At 35.3% G+C, this 15259-nt stretch overlaps 1 protein-coding gene across 3 annotated transcripts in view; it reads left to right on the top strand.

The window, feature by feature from the left end:
* ebo (exportin ellipsoid body open) overlaps positions 1-15259 on the top strand; it is a 152639-nt gene that overhangs the window by 24106 nt on the left and 113274 nt on the right. For 2 of the 3 annotated variants that reach the window (XM_090371402.1, XM_090371403.1), the window contains exons 7-10: positions 2096-2221; positions 3259-3482; positions 5183-5430; positions 11451-11577. In XM_090371402.1, the coding sequence (XP_090227528.1) occupies positions 2096-2221; positions 3259-3482; positions 5183-5430; positions 11451-11577 (725 nt within the window). Of the gene's footprint in view, positions 1-2095; positions 2222-3258; positions 3487-5182; positions 5431-11450; positions 11578-15259 lie in introns of all 3 variants that reach the window. The other variant, XM_090371404.1, reaches the window with a different exon arrangement.

Raw genomic sequence — 15259 nt, 5'->3', positions numbered from 1 at the left:
TCTGTAATACCATTTCATTGTTGTCAGCATCTGTAGCAGTATAGCAGAAAAAACTTCTTATGGAAAAGAATGGTATTGTCATCATTAGTAATGGATCATGTTTCTCTTTGGGATCTAGTAATAACTGCATGTGTGTCTGGAGAAAGACCAGGGATAGAGATAATTCAGTTTGCATCAAAGAGCAGTATACCAGGATATCACCTGGAATCATAGTATGGGGATCATCAGTTTCAGTAGCTGTTCAACCCTGATCATTATTGATGGCAAGGCATTATGTTGAAACTGTTCTAAGACTAGTGTTTCTATCTTTTCTGTGCTCCATACCAAACAATTTTCCAGCAGGATAATTCCTGCCCACATGCAGCTCTCATATCCCAACAGTTCCTGTATAATGCAGACATTTCTTCTTAGCATGCACATTCAGAGATCTGTCATACATTGAATACTTTAAGGATATGGTGAGATGTTGCTGATCTCCACTTCTCATTTCCCCCTCCTCACTACTGTTGTCTAACTCACAGCAAAAACAAGGAGCATGATTCTGTGCTCACCAAGATGCCATTCCATCTGCTTTCTAACCAGTGTTTGGTTGGTTGTATTGGAGGCCATACTTCATATTGATATGCAAACTTAATCATTTCTTGTATACTTTGATAACTGTTGCCGCACTTAATTTATATTTATTTTAGATGGAACAGTTTCAGTGACAGTCGGTATATGCCTACTGATAATGTACAAATGGATACGGTAAAATGTGAATCTGCTATACTGTTGTATTTCTCCATGACAGTATAGTGGGTTCACCACTTTTCATTCACTTATCTGGGTTTGAATCCTATTGAAGGCTGGAGTCAAACATCTATTTGCTAATATGGCAGAAAGAATAGGATTTTTTTTCTTCAAGTTATTTTGGTTTCTTCAGTCACATCTGCAAAAACACTAATACACAATAAAGATTACATCTGCGATTAGTAAACCCACCCAAAACAAATCCTTCCTTGGGGGAGGAGACTTCAGTAAGTATGCAGAAAATAAACTGAACTTATAGTAAAAATGTGTTGTATACATGGGGAAAGCATAGCACTCTTCATAGGAAGTAGCTAACAATATAACAGTGCCATTATTTTAACAGGCATTTGAAAGGAAGTGAAGTATGGCAGAATTTTGGTGTGATATTGTCATGATATCCATAATTGTTGGATGGTAGCAATCTGATGTTTTGCCAAGCTGTGACCTTCTAAGAGTTGGGATCTGATGGCTTTGAAATGTAATTGGATTATTTGTAGTTGGTATCTTAGGATAACTACTGTTCACAAATACCACTTGAATGAGAAGAGGGGAAGATTCAGATTAGGAAAGAAATGAAAATCATCCAGAGTATTCGTTGCTGAGGGAACTTGAGGAAATTTGAGTTTGTTTTATCCTCTTCCAAAATAGGATCTATATATTTTATGAAGAAAGCACAACTGAGTTATTCCTAGGGCACTGGATTGAGGAAACCTATTTTTCATTTTGAAAAAATAGTATCAGAATTCATCTGCAAAATATCAATGTACAATTATCTAGTTGTTTCATCTAGAATTTTTACACTGATATTTTGCAGAAATATAGTCTTTCACAGAAATCTAGCTGGAACAACTAGAAATACTATTAGAGCTATATCTGTAACTAGAGGTTGGAAATCGAGTTTCCTGTATCCATAAATCTGTAAATCTTTCCTAACTTATGCATTATACTGTAAAAACTTATTAAATATTACTAATTTTGCAAGTAATGGTGTGATGGGGGGAGCATAACCTTGGACAGCATAAAAAGTGCTATGAAACTATTGACATCTGCAAGGAGTTAGGAAGCCTAGATTTTAAAACTTCTAGAAAAATGCATATTGTGTGATTTATCTAAGAAAAAAAAAATGAGACTGCTTATTTGTTTATAGACAGAAAACTTTAAGAACTTATTCCATGTAAGGTTTCTTTGAATTCTTTCATAGTGTAATTTGTTTTTATTAATGATCACAAAGATGAAAATATTCTGTTTATACAATTTGACATATTGTAAGTATAATTTATCCCTTTATTACTTTTTCTTGTGACAGGCCACTTAGAAACAACACTGGAAAAGCATCGCCATTTGGTAACTGCTACACCTCCTCCTTCACCAACACATGGTCAGAGTAATAATTCTCATCAGTCCCTCTTCAGTACATCACCACTTCATACAGGTATAACATTGATTTTTAACATTCTCTAATTAGTTATGTAACATAGTCAAAAATGAATGTTCTCATAAAATTAATGCTTAATTAGCTATTGATTATCATACAGGTCAGCCCTTCCATTACTTTTTTACCATCCTATTTTAAATAAATTTATTAAAATAAATGTAGTATTTTAATACATTTGTGTCTTGGACCCATTTCATAGCACACATTGGGAATGGAGGTGGGGTTGTCCAGTAAATTGCAGTAACAGTGAAAGTTATGAATTGGACACTTATCATTCAAAAAGAAATGCTACTTTATTGGTGGAATCTGATCAGGAGGGTAGTAATATGTTGTTATTTCTTCTTTCCAGGGATGAGAGGATCGATCCAGGCATGCGGACATTCTTAAAAGTAATATTTTGACTAAATGAAATCTATATTGATATTTGGTATGCATGAACGTTTATTCAATAGAAAAGACGTATTAATTTGATCTCCCAATGTGCTCATGCTGCTCTGATGTCTAAAGTGCAGCTTTTGTCACCACAAAAGTACTGTTATTACTGCAGTACTGCACTTGCTTTTGTTATTGCAGCTTTTCTACTCTGCATAACATAAGTTAACTAATTCCTGTCCCTCAGGATGGACTTCTTTAAACTGTTACCTTTTGCTAAATAAGTTTTTCCCCCTCATCATTTTTTATCCCTTTATAATACCTTAATGTGCTGTGAAATGGACAGGTTCTTCTTCCAGATATGCTTTCATTATTAATGCTTTCTCAAAGCTTTCCTTGTCATTAATGATACTCTGCTCCACTTCACCGTGTTGTTATATATCGTGTGTACACTTTTGAACAGAATAGTGCTAGAGATTTGAGAATGTGCTACTCCATAAATAATGTATTTCATTACATAGAAACTAAGAAAAATTGAAGTGAATTTCAAAATATTTAGGAATATTATTTCAAGTTTTATCTTTGCTGAAATTGTTAGAACACATCCATTGTTAGTAGCCTTTTGCATTTTTGAATTTAATATTATTTCTTTTAATATTTAGGTAGTCTGCTAAGCAGTATGTTCAAATCCTTGTCAAATAAGAATCCATTCCAGAGTCTACCACCTTTGGATATAGAATCCCACCAGTTGTGTATTCAGGCCCTCAATTGTTTGGCTCATTTCTTCAGCTGGATTCCTTTATCAACACATATTACACCTTCTTTATTAACAACGGTTTTTCATTTTGCTAGCTTTGGATGTGACCCCACACCTTCTCGTATTGAGGTAAGTTTTAGATGGAAAGTAGTGGTAGTGTACATTATAAGTAAGGTTTTTTTTTTTTTTTTTCCTATTTATTGAGTAAGTGCAGTTGCACTTATTTATAATATTTTAATGAAGGGGTAATGCTCACTTTTAGACTTTTTTTTAAGATTGTAGGTCCTGCCGAGACCTACAATTTAAGAATTCAGTAATTGACACATACATAATTGAATGAAGTGCATCCAGTTATGTACACGGTGGATTACTGTAGTCGTTTCTATATTAAATTCTAACATTATCAGCATATAGTAGTGTCACACAAACATTTTTAGCCATGAACCCCTTTTGATTTCTTGCTTTGCTGGCAGATCCCCAAATTAAAATATTGCTTTTGTTATATTGTTCTCAATAATAGAACATAAATATTTCTAATCTACCTTCAAAATTTGCCCTTCCACATTTCAAAGTATGGATCTAAAAAATAAAATTAAAAATTTGTCTATCTATATGCAGTACATTTGATACCTAATTGCTTGTCTTGGCTTCCAGAAATATGAGAGAGAGAGAGATATCTAAACAAATTAACTCTCCTCTCAGAATTGGCAGGACAGGGGAACTTATATCTTTCTTTTTTTGTATATAGACTTTAACTTTTCTTTCCTTATCTTAAAAAATTACAGGATTTGTAAGTATTTAAAAATCTAGAAGATAGTTAACTGTTTTATTTTTTGTTCTTGTTAATTTACAGTTCCCAATTCTTTGTTGATAAGAAAAGTGTACTTTATACAAGAAATAAGAGGCAAATAAATGAAACAAAAATAGGATGCTGTATGTAATGAGTCCCAAAATGTAATTTGCTGTATTTTATTTGAGGATGCTCTAATTTTTTAGTAAACAGTATAAAATTATTTTATTTGAAAATTCTTGAGTAAAACTTGTTTTCAACTTTTTCAATTCCAAAAAATTTACTGAAGAAACAAGATATTTGGAAGAAGGTTGGTTTACACTATCCTGAGGAGAATTTTAAAACTTGCAAAATTGTATAATACTGTAAGTTAGAGTTTTATTCACTCTATGGCCTTATCTTGTTGGATTCCAATTTAGTTATCTAGGATTCCAGTTTGCATGGAGTACCTCTTTTTTATATTTTAAATATGGCACAAATGAAATTTCAGTTGGAATTTGTTGTTTCATGACTTTATGACAAGTGTTTGAAGAACTTTAATAAAAACTTGACGGGCCATGAATTTAATATATGTTTTCAAGAAGTACTACTGCATATAGAAATACTGCTATGCATACTAAACTATTTCTGTGTACATAACATAAATAAGCAGATGATAAAGTGAGATAAGTGTCTTTGTAATCAATTTTTAAATAAATCCATATAGTCCGCTTTCATTTGACATGTCTTTGTTTCCCATATGCAAAGATATGTAGAAAAATGTGACAGTTTGCTTGCTTTTGTAGTGTTCCTTAGCATAAAATGGAAAAGGCCTAATAAGATATTTTGCATAATTCTTTGGCTGTATCTTATTTGTAAAGGTCAGAATTATAATTTAATTGATGATGCAGAGAACTTAATGTGGCCTTTTCAAGTATAGCTCAGTTAGCGTCACTTAAACAGCTTAGATTCTTAAATTTTAAGATTTACAGCTTCTTTGTTAATTAGAAGTGAAGTATTTTTGTTGATGACTGAATATAATATTTCAATTTCTTTTAAGGCACTGACCTTGGAATCAGGTATGAATTCATCTCCCCAGACTACTAACAAAGCTGCACTTGGTATCCTGGCAATGGGTTGCATAAATGAAATCATGTCAAAAAACTGTGTTCCCACAGATTTTGAAGATTTTCTACTTCAGATGTTTCAGAATACATTTCATCTACTTCAGCAGCTTACAAAGGATAATACATATAATTCTGGAATTACCATTACTAACAAGAACCGGTTAACTGAATTAGATGAAAAGTAAGTAAATGTTTACTGTTAAATGAGGTAATTTGAGTTGAAGACTGTTCCCTTATTAAAATATTAAGTAGTATTAAAGTAACTTAATACTACAACACTGATTGTAATATTTATAGTCGAATGTTTTTGTTGTTTAATCTCTGATGTAATGGGCTTGAATATAGCAACAACCTAAACTGAATTATTTTGGTCATACTTTTGTTTTATAGTGCCAGTCATTAAAATTGCCCCATCTGGAAAGAATGTGCAGGTTTACATGAAAATTTGCATACATAACTGTGATGTATGCGAATGCAAATGATTATTACATGAAACAAATCGGTGCAGTAGAAAATCCAGTAATGTGTCTGTTACTACTCTGATTATTAGGAAAGTGTGTGTAAAATTTATGCAAACAGAATGGTGAGCAGATGACTTTAACACGTGTAAGTTATGTACAGCTGAGGGACTCTGGATTGGTCAGATCATTGGGTTTCCAGAAGCTTTCATTGTCAACACAGTAAATTGCCATTTCTGTGGGTTGGAATACCTGAATGGTTGAATGCTGTTTGCAGTAATGGGTACAGGAAGACACTTGGACATGCCATCAGGCTTTGGTTACATCAGAAGAATGTCAGAAAGGGAAGTTGATGGTTCTGCTGACCTGCAGCAGGAAACAGATTTGTCACAGTACACCAGATTTCCAACGTTGTTACTCCATCCTTGTTTGTGCTTTTATCAAGAAACATGATTAGTAGATGACTACAGGAAGTGGAGCTGCGTTCTCACCATCCATTGTATTGTTTGCCTTTGACACAGTCTTGTCAGTGGTGCAAGGTGAGAGGCTTGGGGGACAAGAATGCTATTGTAGCATCTTTAGTGATGAATAATTTCTGTTGGGATCCAGTAATGGTTGTACCTGTACCTGGAGATGCCGAGGACAGGTAAACCAATTTGTATTGGGATGCACCAGGTCAAAACCCAGAATCATATTGGGAGCCATTGGCTACATTAGTACATTTGCCTTTGGTCATTATTAAAGACATGTTGATGGCATAACATTATGTTGAAACAATTCTAAGACAAATGTTTCTACATGCTCTACCTTTTATCCCAAGTGCTATTTTCCCATATTTATGGTTCTCATATCCTGACAGTGCCTATATGATATGAATAGGCTTCCTTGGCCTGCATGTTCACCTTCACCATACTTGTTTCCCACCAAACATTTGGATATGATGGGACATTTGTCCCCCCCATTCCAACTCACACTACAAGTACAAGAAGCATGGCTCAATATTTACCAGGTCAATGTCTGCCATCTTTTTGACTTCCTAGTGTGATGTTTGGCCACTTGTATTGCTGTTCATGGAGACTATACATCATATTGATCTGCTCCACAATTTTTAGTAAATATTGCATAAACTTAAATTTGTCTACGTCGGAATTTATGCATAAACTTAGTCATTTTTCTACATCGGAATATCTATCACTCCACTTATTTTGAATCCAAAGCATGCATTTATTTCTTTTAGGTGGGAAAATTTCAGTGATGGTCATTGCAGTTCAATTGACTAAAGAAAACAGGCGCTTCTGTAGCCAGGTGGGAAGGAACAGCAGTGCGTAGCATACGCTTCTTGATTAGACCGGGGTTTGAGCCCGTCACCACCAAATACGGAGGATGCGGAAAGGTCAGGGAATGACCACCGCATATCCCGGAGCAATATGGCCTTAGTTGCTAATGCTCCTAAAAACCAAATAACAACTAAAGAAAACATAAGTATCTGTCACACTGACAAAAATTTCCTGTAAGGTAGTTTAATATAAGTATATGTAAATGCATACTTGATTATTGCTTAAATTGATTCTTAATATTAAATGTTATTTATTATAGAAGGATACTTTATGCATTTGTTCTTGATTGTTTTCGTCTCCCACATTTTTTTCATAAATGTGGGATGGGGGAATAAGATAAGTATCATTTATTGGCATTAATTTATTATAATATTAAATATATAATTCATTTTTGTCATAAATGATGTTATGCAAATGCAACATGTGCTGATTATGGGGATAGAAACAAGTTGTGATTTGCCAGTGATGTTGCTTATAAGCCCTGACCACATTATACCTCTTAACTGTGTGTGCAGTCATTTTTTTGTACTTTGTGCATTGAATATTAACAAATAATCTGAATAAAATTAATATAATACCTAAAATCTTTTAAAATGTTACCACCATTCAGTATCAGCCATAAATTTGTTACCTAGGTTCTTAATTGTCATTAAAAAATCCAAGGAATACAATACTATGTAAGAGCTCGCCATCTGCTTACTCCCTGGACTCCACAGGCTATTAAAGCAATGAATAGCAGATTCAGTCTTGACCAAGCATATAGTTTATTGGATTAAGTCAGATCTGTGAATGAAGGTTGATGATAATAGTATGGGCTATCTGCTAACTATATCTCTCAGGGGAATTTGGTGCGTCTGATAAAAACAACTATTTCACTATATATGAACAAATGGTACCATATTCTTTTTTTTTTTTTTTAATGAATAATATTTTATTCATTATTACAGAGAAGGGCAACATGATTGGTGAGGGGAATGAAGGGATCCTCTTACCAAGAGAGGCTTGAGTTCTGCAAATTGCAGCAGCTGGAGACTAGGCACCTGTGAGGTGATCTGATTGAGATGTATAAGGCCTTGAATGGGTTGAGCATGCTGAATTCTTATGGGACTCTTCCACTTGTTCAGATTACGAACCTAAGGGGGCATAAATTCAAATTGAGAAAGGCAGACGTAGAATAGATGTGCGGAAATTTGCTTTAGCCAGCGGGTAGTTAATTGCTGGAATAAACTTCCATCTGTCGTTGTGGAAGTTGATAGGTTAAATAAATTTAAGGAGGAACTGGACAAACATTGAGAGGGAATTGTTTTGTAAATTTTTTTTTTTTTTTTTTGGCTGATGCTGCATAAACTCATACATTTGCTTTCTTGCATCACATGCCACTACTACTACTACTACATTTTGTAGGCGCCTCCGTAGCCAGGTGGGCAGGAGCAGCAGTGCATAGCACCTGTTTCTTGATTAGACTGGGGTTCGAGCCCGTGACCACCAAATACGTAGGATGCGGAAAGGTCAGGGAATGACCACCACATATCCTCAGAGCAATATGGTCTTTAGTTGCTAATGCTCCTAAAAAAAACCCAAATAAATAAATAACATTTTTGTAACCTACAGTGTTTGGAAACCAGGTGTCTGTGGATTGACCTGATCAAGATGTTTAAGGCTTTAAAATGGAGAAGTAAACTGAACATAGAGGGCATCTTTACACTTATTCATGTGAATTACACAAGCAGGCGTTAATTTAAATTGATATTTAATTTAAATTGAGTGGAAATTATTATAGAGTAGTTGTCCAAATACTTCAAACAAATATGCAAAATATAGGTAAATGAGGAGGCATGTGACATTAGTTACTTTATTTTATTTTTTAATTTAATTTAAATTTTATTTTATTTATTTTTGAGCTGGTGATACATAAGCTTGCTCGGTTGCATCATTTTGCCACAATATTAACTCTGTTATATCCCATGGGTGTACAAGTTACATCAACCTTTCATTTGTTATTTTCTTCTATATTATTCTATTTCCTGTTAGTCCTAGACAGATTAAGCTCTCTTTCTTTTAATGATTGCATGGCTGTTCTTTTCCAAATTTCAGTAATACTTTTGGCCCTCTTCTTTCAGTTACTTTTAGAGAATGAAAAGGATGAGCTAAGAATGAAATTCCTCCATAATTTTTACATTTTAGTTATTTTTCCTTTTTTATATATATTGGTGCAATTAAAGCTTTGCTCCTATCTGCTGGAACTTGTCCTTTGGAAAATTCAATCGAGATAATGTTGATGCAACCACAGTAATGACACTGTTTACTTTCCTCTTTTTCAGTGATGTCTTCAGCTCCTTTGTTTAGCAAATTATCAAATGAAAGAATGGAGGACATTACTGAAGAAGAGGAAAATTTTGAGCTGGGTGAAAATACTTATGCTTAAAATTATTTACCCATTTTACTAAATTACTGAAATTATTAAAATGAATCATACAAATTATCAAACACGGAAAAGCAGGTGTAGAAGAAATTAGATTTGAAACGATGATGGCTTACATCACATTATTCTACTTATATCCCTATCTTACATTTTTTTGAAAAAGGTATTGAGTGCAAAATTGTATGAGGAACTTCTGGAGAAGATAGTGAAATCCCTGAGTAAGCAATATTTGATGGAAAGCACAGGAACTCTCAGCAGAATTCTTCTGCTCTAAAAACAAAAATCATACAGTAGCTCACAAATAACGTTCTCAAGTTCATTACCTATTCTGAATGGCCTTTCAGAACCTACAATTTGAATCAATTACATTACAGATGCATGGAAGTTAGTTTGTGGGTTGCTGCATATCCCGAGATCAATAATTTTGAGTGGCTTGTGAAGGAAAGCACCATCCAGTTCTTCTGTACTGTGCAGATGTGTGTGATACTGCTCATTTTGAAGACTTATCATAAAAGTACAAGTAATACAAAGTGACAAAATATCATATGACAGTAATTCTAATATGATCATTAAAGGACCTACTTTATGTAGGTAATAACTGAGGATTCAGTTAACAAATTAACTGTGACTATGGTTTATTAAATTAGACTGCTTATTACATTCACTGAAAATTTGGAAATTTTAATTATGCTAAGGCCATATATTTCTGGTTCTCTTTAAAACTTTCTTTGGAAGTAATATTCCCTAAAAAGTAAATTCGATTACATGTTTTTGCTGTGCTTGCCCTGTTTGGAGACTGACTGCTGTAATGCTGTTTGCTAGTTACACGAGAAATCCTTATTAGTATTAGCAATGGCCACATTGGTGCAAGGAAGCCTATGACTTATGCTGCACCAGCCAAAAAAATAAAATAAAATTAAATAATAATAAGAATAAAATTGTAAAAAATAAATAAAAGAAAGGGAAAGAGACAACCTATGCATTTCCCTCCTCCTGTAGGTAATTATCCAACTGACCTTTGAATTTCCCCAAACTGTCAGCCTCTATCACCTGTGTAGGTAACTTATTCCAGTAATTTATAACTTGCTGGCTAAAATAAAACTTTCTGCGATCCAGTCTATTTGAATTTATGATCCCTAGTTCTAGAATCATTTATAACCATGATAATTTCATCCTCATTCATTTTACTTGTGTCTCTCAGAGCCTTAAACACCTCAATCAACTCTCGTCTAAGGTGCCTGGTTTCCAAGCTCTGCAACCTACGCAGTCTTTTCCCATGTAGATGCCGTTTTGCCAGTCTCATCAGGCGAGTTACCAGTCTTTGGACCCTTTCAAGAAGCTCAATGTCTCTCTTTAGGTGCAGTCTCCATACTTGAACACAGTATTCCAAGTGTGGTCTAACAGTAGCCTTATATAATGGGATTATGTCCTTATCTCTACTAGAAAATGTTCAATAAGTCATCAATAGGACACTGTGGGCCTTCCTTGCAACCTGTCTACAATGCTTGGAGAACTTCATGCCTGACCATATTGTTAACACCCAAGTCCCTTTCCTCCAAGCATTGTAGACAGGTTGCAAGGAAGGCCCATGGTGTCCTATCGATGGTTTATCGAACATTTGCAGAGATTAACATTTACATTAACATTAGTTCAAGTGTATAAGTAATTTTGGGATTATTGTTCCCCAGGTGGTAATACCTTACACTGTTATGAATTAAAACATAGCTGCCATTTTTCTGACCATTCCTGAAGTCTATCTAGGTCACTCTGAAGAAGCTCTGCTTGGCAGTGATCATTAATTGCTCAGATACTTTATAATATGGCTAAACTGGGTATAATTTTAACAAGTAAAGATAGTTTAAATTTCATTATGTTTTGGAAAAAAGGAAGGATTTTAATATTTGTGTTTCTTGGAAATATATTAGACATCAGATTGTAATGAGAGAGATAAGCTTATAATATATATTTTTATGATCTCTTTCAGCTATATTGAAAAGTTTACAGACTTTCTAAGGCTATTTGTTAGTGTTCACTTGCGACGATTTGAGAGTAATACCCAGTTTCCTGTCCTGGAATTTCTAGCCCTCCTATTTAAATATACATTCCAACAGGTATGGAAGTAAAGAAGTTTGTGTAAAAGATTGTGTAAATATTTTCAATTTGTGATCATTAGTGATAGCAAAACCAAAAAATTTAAATATTTTATATTCATTAACATCATTTGTCCATTTGCAGAAATTAATTCAAGATGAGCAAGTGTTGTATAGTGAATTATTACAATAACAGTAACATAAGTTGAAAACATACATATCTAAATAAAAGTATAATGGAAGTTTAACTAATTATTAATTAAAACAGTATACTAGATACTGTAAGTCTACTACAGTGATTGAAAAACAACCGAAAGCTGGGTATAAGTGATTTTTTTTTTTTTTTTTTTTTTAACGTCAGTAAAAATCTAGTTCCTGTAGTCACTCACTGACAGAATCCATGAGCCGTCCTATCTGCCATTCAGAGAACTTCATATTGGTCTATATAGTTATTCCCAGATCCTTTTCATTACCAGCTATTAGTCTGGTGTTATTCAAGTATTGCCACACAATGGAGCTAAGGTTAATGCTGACCTAAGACTATTGTTGTGTGATGGGAATACAGCATTTTCAGCCTCTTTCATACATACTTCATCAATTGCTTTCTGCCCTCACCAACACACTGTGCTGAAGCGTCTTCTTTCCTCAAATGTCTGTGTCATTCATCAGCCTGTACATGGTGTCAGTGGACCTTTCCAAATATTTTTTTGACATATTCCTTACATGCATTTTCTGCATTGCTACCTTCACTACGAGTGTACAATTTTGTAAAGTGTAAATCTTGTTTCTTATTACTACTGTTCTGATGTTTCTTACATGATGTCCTCCTTTAAACCCTATACAATGAAAGGCCGACCGGGCTAGCCGAGTGGGTAAAGTACCTGCCCGGCAACCCAAAGGTCGCGGGTTCGATTCCCGCCTCGGGCTTGGATCAAAGTACTGCAAAAACCTTGGGAGGTGCAATATGGCCACAGAAGCCGATGCGCCAACAACTATCAAATCAAAAAAAAAAAAAAAAAAAAATACAATGAAAGGACAGAATTCATTGGAAAGTTCCTCGGCAACGCGATGCTCTCACCCCTCTCACTAGTGGATGGACGCACTGCTTTCCAGGTACTTAGGTACACTGCATCACTGCATTCATGTAGACGGTAATTCAGTGTCAGTATAAATGTCGTGAGTTAACCGACTTTAAAAGAGGGATGATATTAGGTGCCTGACACATGGCTCACTCTGTTGCAGAGGTGGTATAGAAATTGCACTATCCCCCATTCAACAGTATCAAGAATGTATTGGGAAGGCCTTGAATGGGTTGAGCCCGCTGAATTCTGATGGGATCCTTCCACTTGTTCAGATTACGAACCTAAGGGGGCATAAATTCAAATTAAGAAACAGATGTAGAATAGATGTGCAGAAATTTGCCTTTAGCCAGCGGGTGGTTAATTACTGGAACAAACTTCCATCTGTTGCTGTGGAAGTTGATAGGTTAAATAAATTTAAGAAGGAACTGGACAGGCATTTGGAGGGAATGGTGTGTTTTTTTTTTTTTTTTTTTGGCTGATGCTGCATAACTCATACACTTGCTTTCTTGCATCACATGCCACTACTACTACTAATATTCCATTTCTGGAATAACATCTCATCGTGGACAGAGAAAGGTGGTGGATGAACATGGCCGTTGACATCTGTCTCGCATTGTTTCAGCCAACTGGAGAGTGACGCCGACCGGGCTACCCGAGTGGGTAAAGTACCTGCCCGGCAACCCAAAGGTCGCGGGTTCGATTCCCACCTCGGGCTTGGATCAAAGTACTGCAAAAACCTTGGGAGGTGCAATATGGCCACAGAAGCCGCTGCGCCAACAACTATCAAATCAATCAAATCATGGAGAGTGACAGTGGCACAATTCACCGCTGACTTCTACAAGAGAGGTGCCAGAAACGTCTCCACAGAGACCATCAGGGGCGATCATTAGCCACAATAGATTATGGGAACTGCCGACCCACCAGAGTCCCATTGCTAACACCACAACACAGGACTCTATGCCTCAACTGGGTGACAGTACATTGGCACTGGACCTTGGATGATTGGAGATGGGTCTCCTGGTCCGATGAGTTCCATTTCCAGTTATTTCAAGCGGATGGAAGGATGCATATCTGGCAGAAACTGCACAAAGCTATGCACTCGTCATGTCAACAAGGAATTGTTCAGGCAGGTGGATAGTCGGTAATGGTCTGGGGCATGTTCAACTGGCACACATTGGAACTTCTGGTACGTCTAGACACAGCTCTGAATAGTTCAGGTTACATGTCCATTGTTGCAGACCATCTGCATCTCTTCATGGTCATTGTGCAGCCACAGGGCAATGGACTCTTCCAGCAGGACAGTGCACCTCCCCACTGAACCGTCGTAACTAGAACGTAGTTCGAAGAGCATTCCGTAGATTTTACCACCATGGAATGACCTCCCTGTTCACCGGGGAGGAAACCTGTGGAGCATCTTTGGGATGCTGTGGAAAGGTCCGTTCAAGCTTTGCATCCTCCACCCAGGAATGTGATGGAATTATGGACAGCGGGTGCAGCAAGCATGGTTGGAAATACCTGTGGAACGCTTTTGTGAACTGGTGGACTCAATGACTCGCCGTGTGACTGCCATTATAAGGGTGAAAGGTGGGCTTATCCGTTACTAGGTAGATATCCCATGATTTCTTCCACTCGGTGTATAACTGCAATATGCAAAACACATTGGCAACATTTCCATTTCTGCCCCTTGAGGGGTGGTAACTATGTGAGATGATATATTTATTTTCTTTTCTGCATGTTTTTGACTATATGTACATCAAATTTCTCTTAATAGTAAAGCTGGAATGAAAATATGGAGAAATTAATAGAATTCTGCTTATTTTTTTTAATGAATTGATATGCTAATCTATATTGCAAAACAGGGACACAAGATAACAGTGTTGCTCTGTGTAACATGTCTTTTCATCATACTTGTGTGGTGTGAAGCTAATAAACAATATCTTTCAGTAAGATGCCGAAGAAATATGATGTAAATTTCAGAAGATATGTATGCAAGTTTTTTTTTTTTTTTTTATATTGTAAATTTTGAAAAAGGTAATATTTCTTTCCTTTGTCTGCTGATGTGATTTTTTGGTTTCAATTGGCAGTAAATATAATGTAATCAGATTTTTGCTAACAAATAAGCATAAAGAAAACTTACACCATTTATTTTTTTTATTTATAAAAATAGACAATATTTCATGTCATATGTACAGAATGTTCTTTTTTTTTTTTCACATTGTTTATCATAGAACATAATTTTCCTCTGAGTTGTGCTGGTCATGCAGGTGCATTGTTCAAAAATGTTTCTTTGGCAATGGGATAGCAAAAAAGGAAAAAAAAAAAAAATACAGTTGTAGAAGAACAAAAACTGCAGGTGATGACTCTGAAAAATTTCAATTGCTACAAATGGCAGTAATCAAAGTGATCCCAAGTTATATCCCATTTTCTGTTTTTTGAAACAAATTAGATATAACTGTCAATTCTGAACAGGTCAATTCTAAACAAATTCTCCTGTTTTTCTGAAATGAAAATGAAGTGGTCAAGTCTGAACACATAATCATTTTTTAGCACATAGCCACCACAGTTTATGCGCACACAACTGGGTTATCAGAAGTGTTAGGTTAAATATTATTTAACACTTG

This window comes from Mastigoproctus giganteus, chromosome 4, assembly GCF_048544385.1.
Source record: "Mastigoproctus giganteus isolate SK-2022 chromosome 4, ASM4854438v1, whole genome shotgun sequence".
NCBI lineage: Eukaryota > Metazoa > Arthropoda > Arachnida > Uropygi > Thelyphonidae > Mastigoproctus > Mastigoproctus giganteus.
This window is presented reverse-complemented; position numbering and strand designations above follow the sequence as displayed.